Genomic DNA, 4,447 nt, shown 5'->3' with positions numbered 1-4,447 from the left:
GTCATTATTATCCATATTCCTTCCCTTTTACAGCCAACCTCTTCAATTCCACTTCCTCTCCCACAGACTTCTCCCCTTTCAGTGGGACTTGTGAGCTGAGACTCTGTTGGAATTGCTCTCACCAAGGTTACCAGTGATTTCTTAATTGCCCAATCCAGTATCCTTTTCCCAATCCTCATTCTTCTTGTCTTCTTTGTAGCATTTGACACATTCCTGGGATTTCTTTTGCCCCTCAGTTTTTCTAAGACTTCTTTCTCCTGCCTTCTGGCCACTTGGCTGACCACTCTTGGTTCTCCTTTGCTAGATGATCATTCATGTCCTGCCTTCTAATCATAGACGTCCTCCACAACTCTGTCCTGAGTCCTCTTCTCTTTCCACACTCTTACCATGTGTTAATTTTACGTCTTTCATATAGAATTACAAATACATGTTGGCCTTCCCAGGAAGCTCCTTAAAGAAAGGGATTATTTTGCTTTTGTCTTTTTATTCCCAGGACCTAGCAGAGTGCCTAACACATGGAAGGTACTAAATTCAATCATCGTCTTCCCTGAGTGAGATTATCTCTATGCAGATTACTCTCAGAGCTATGTGTCCAGTTTTCATCTCTTTCCTGAGCCACAATTGTTACACATTTCCAAATGAATATCTCATAGACATCTCAAACTCAATCATTAAAATAACACATTTTCTTGCCCTCTAAACCTCTCCTTCTTCTAATCTTTCCTATTTCTCTTGATGATGCCGTCATCCTTTATATCAAGTCTGTAGTACCTCTATTCATTGCATTCCATTTCTTCCTTCAAGCCTTTGCACAAGCCATCCTTCATGCCTGCATTAGATTCTCTTCTTACTTCTACCTCTTTAATTCATTAACTTCCTTTGTAGTTCACCTTAGGTTCAACTTTCGCCTTCTCTGATCTTCCTAGTTATTGGAATGCTCCCTCCAGCCAAATTACGTTGTAATTACATATCTATCCCAATTCTGTGTTCTTCCAGTAGAACATAAGCCCCTCAAAAACAGGTGATAGTCTTCATTTCACCTTCTTGCCTCTCTCCAGTGCATTGCACAATGCCTTGTATACAATAGGATATAAATACATGCTTGTTTAATGAATGACTCTTTGTGATAGGTGTTGTCTTTTGTTTTCAAGGCTGTTTGTCTGCTGCCCAATAATAAAAAAGACAAGTATGATGCTATTAAAAAATACCTATGTGTAACACGCCCAGTTCCAAGTCAGTGCATAGTAGCTGAAACCTTAAACAAGCCCCAAATTCTCCTGTCAGTTGTTACCAGGCTGGCCCTGCAAATGAATTGCAAGATTGGAGGACATCTTTGGAAAATTTCTATGCCTGTAAGTTGTACTTTATTGGAATGTCTCTTTTTTTGTAAATGTCATTTTGTAAATATTTATAAATTGATGGTTTTGGTTGTAGTTTAGGCATATTTAAAAGTTTTCATATTTCTGAGCCATACTATTGATGGAATTTAGGAATTTTCTTCTGTAAGCCTAGAAATTCAGATAGAAGTGAATGCCCTACCTATGCAAGCCAACTGAGTACATGGTCTTTCTGTCACACATTAATATAGCACATGACTATCAGGTAATACAGTTGGCAACTCTGCTCTTATTTATGCTCTGTGATAAATATTTTTGCTCATGTGATAATTGAGAAAACTTTTCCTAAGACCTTCAATCGTGGGTCATCCAAGGTTTACATTAATAGATTTTTAAGAAAATTTCTTAATTTTTCCATGTATTTTTTTCTTGTGTATTTGAATGTATGCCTTTTTCCCATTTGAGCTCACAGATGCAATGTTCATTGGTATTGATTGCTATCATGATACCACATCAGGACGTGATTCAGTTGCAGGATTTGTTGCTAGCCTGGATACGTCATTGACTAAGTGAGTAGGACTGGGTAGACGTAAATGAATTTTACAAAGCTTTTCAGTCGGAGTTCTGTTTGGGGCAAAAACCAAGGGGACTCTAGAGACTTGAATGTTCAGAAGGCAACATTAGAGAGATTTTTTCTGTGACCTAGATCGCTTTCCTTATTTCACATGACCACTAGCTTTCATTGAAAGTGTCTTCATTGACATTCTCATACCCATTTACAGAGGTAGGAAGTCCTTTGTTTTCAAACTTATTTGATATATTGGTCAGTTATACTGATTTTTTCCCCTCTTTTTCTTGAAAAAATACTGTTAAATGGAATGGCTGTCTGAGAAGGGGAAGGGGGAGGGTTACTAGAGAAACTATAATGATGTAAAAAAACAAAAGATTTGAATAAAAACCTTAATTTTTTAAAGTTTTTCTGTTTTCCCTCCCATTGATATTGTCAGATATGGTGAAAATGAAGAATATGATCTTTAGGACTGGGGAGGATTCTTTTTTGTTTGTTTTTCTTCTTTAATTGAAATAGAGAAATATGGAGGAGAGGATTCTAGGAAGATGGCAGAGTAGGTCAGAAAATTCCAAGCTCTCCAGATTCCTCCCCCCAACCCCCAAACAAGACAGAAGAGCAAATCAGGGCAAACATAGAGTGAAAAAAATAAACAAGAGTTGGGGCAGAACAATGGGACAACTGGAGAAGATCCAAAGGAAAATACCAGGACTGAGGTTTGGTCCCTGTGAAGTGTAAGCACCTCTAGACTGAAATAGCAAGCAGTGAGCCCTGGGGCTAGCTGGGTGTTGGGAGGCTGCCTTGGCCCCAACCACAGGAATTTTTACTTCCCGTTCTGTGTGGAGAGTGAGTTGTCTGAGCAGGGGAAGATCGAAGGAACCTCTGCTGATAAGGAACGCCAGGCCCAGCTATGCTACCAAGACGTGGCCCTGGGTGAGAAGGAACCAGCACATGCCTGGTGAGTGCAGAAGCCATGGGGTGGGAATGCTACTGGCTGTGGGTGCTTACAGGAGGATGGAGTTCTTGGTTTTGGTTCCAGGCCAGAGAGGAGAACTGAAGGAGAATCTGAAGCCAGAGGCACCATCCCCCATACCCTAAGACTAGAATTGATTACAATAATAAGCTACTACAAATTAAAAAAAAAAGAGCAAGCAAAAGAGAACCCAACTATAGAAAGTTACCATGGGAATAGAGAATACCAGGGTTATTCATCTTCAGAGGAGGTTACGAGGCAAAAAAAGCCTCTCCTACCCCAAAGAGTAATGTCAGTTGGTCACCTGCCCAAAAATAATTAATAGAAGAACTTTAGAAAGACTTTAAAAATCCAATGAGAGAGATTGAGGAAATATATATAAAAAAAGAACAATCCAAGACAAACAAGATTATGAAAAAAAGTCAACTAACTGGAAAAGACAATCCAGAATCTTGAAGAGAATGACTCCTTGAAAAGTAGAATTGGGCAAGGAGAAGCCAGTGAAGCTATAAGAGACCAAGAAATAATAAAACAAAATATAAAGAATGAGTGTGAAAGAAAGAGAATGTGAAACCTCTCATAAGAAAACAGCTGATCTGGAGAACAGATCAAGAAGAGAAAATAAGAATAATTTGACTACCTGGAAGCTATGATCAAAAAAAGAATCTTGATAGAATAAAACAATAAATAAAGAAAATTGTCCAGAAGTGTTATAATGAGAGGGCAAAGTAGAAATAAAAAAAAATCCACCAGTCACTACCTGAAAGGGTTCCTACAAGAACAACTTACAGGAATATCATAATCACATTCTGAAACCCCCAGCTCAAGGAGAAAATATTACAAGGAACAAGAAAAAAACAACTCAAATATGGTGGAGCCACAATTAGAATCACACAAGACCTAGCAGCAGTGACACTAAAAGACCACAGGTCTTGGAACAGCATGTATCAAAGAGCAAAAAAACTGGGGTTGCAGCTGAAGATATCATACCCAGCAAAGTTAAACATAATCCTGAATGGAAAAAAATAGACATTCAATGAATTGCCATACTTTCAGAATTTTGTTGCAAAAATACCTGAAATCAATAGAAAATGTGACATGCAACATCCAAGAGAAATAAGGTGCACATCAAAGATTAATTACAAGGGACTCAATAAAGTCGGACTGTTTACTTTTTATATGGGGAAATATGAAATGTATGTCTAAGATTGTGATTAGTAATTGGGTAGTACAAAAGAAAGATTGGGATAGATCTGAGTATGATGTGATTCTAAAAAAGTAAAACTATTTAGGAAAAGATAAAAAGAGTTAATTATCTTATACAAATGAGGCATGAGGAAGAATTGACACAGAGGAATTAGATGGGGGATGAGGGCTGGTAGTTCTGGAATTCTACTCTCATTGGGAATGGGGTAAAGAAGGAACATATATACATATGTATGTGTATGTGTATATATATATATATATATATCTAGGAGGATATAAAAGTCTTTTAAATTCAGANTATATGTATGTGTATATATATATATATATATATCTAGGAGGATATAAAAGTCTTTTAAATTCAGA

The 4,447-nt window shown here is 37.4% G+C and overlaps 1 protein-coding gene across 1 annotated transcript in view; it reads left to right on the top strand.

Annotated features, from left to right (window-relative positions):
• The window catches only part of PIWIL1 (piwi like RNA-mediated gene silencing 1), a 63,273-nt gene that overhangs the window by 41,205 nt on the left and 17,621 nt on the right, over positions 1 to 4,447 (top strand). The window contains exons 14-15 of the mRNA XM_027844243.1: positions 1,152 to 1,352; positions 1,803 to 1,906. Coding sequence (XP_027700044.1) covers positions 1,152 to 1,352; positions 1,803 to 1,906 — 305 coding nt within the window. The remainder of the gene's footprint in view (positions 1 to 1,151; positions 1,353 to 1,802; positions 1,907 to 4,447) is intronic.

This window comes from Vombatus ursinus, unplaced genomic scaffold (genome assembly GCF_900497805.2).
Source record: "Vombatus ursinus unplaced genomic scaffold, bare-nosed wombat genome assembly UNPS02014935.1, whole genome shotgun sequence".
In the NCBI taxonomy this organism is placed as follows: Eukaryota; Metazoa; Chordata; class Mammalia; order Diprotodontia; family Vombatidae; genus Vombatus; species Vombatus ursinus.
The sequence above is the reverse complement of the archived record's forward strand: the minus strand, read 5'-3'. Positions and strand labels throughout refer to the sequence as shown.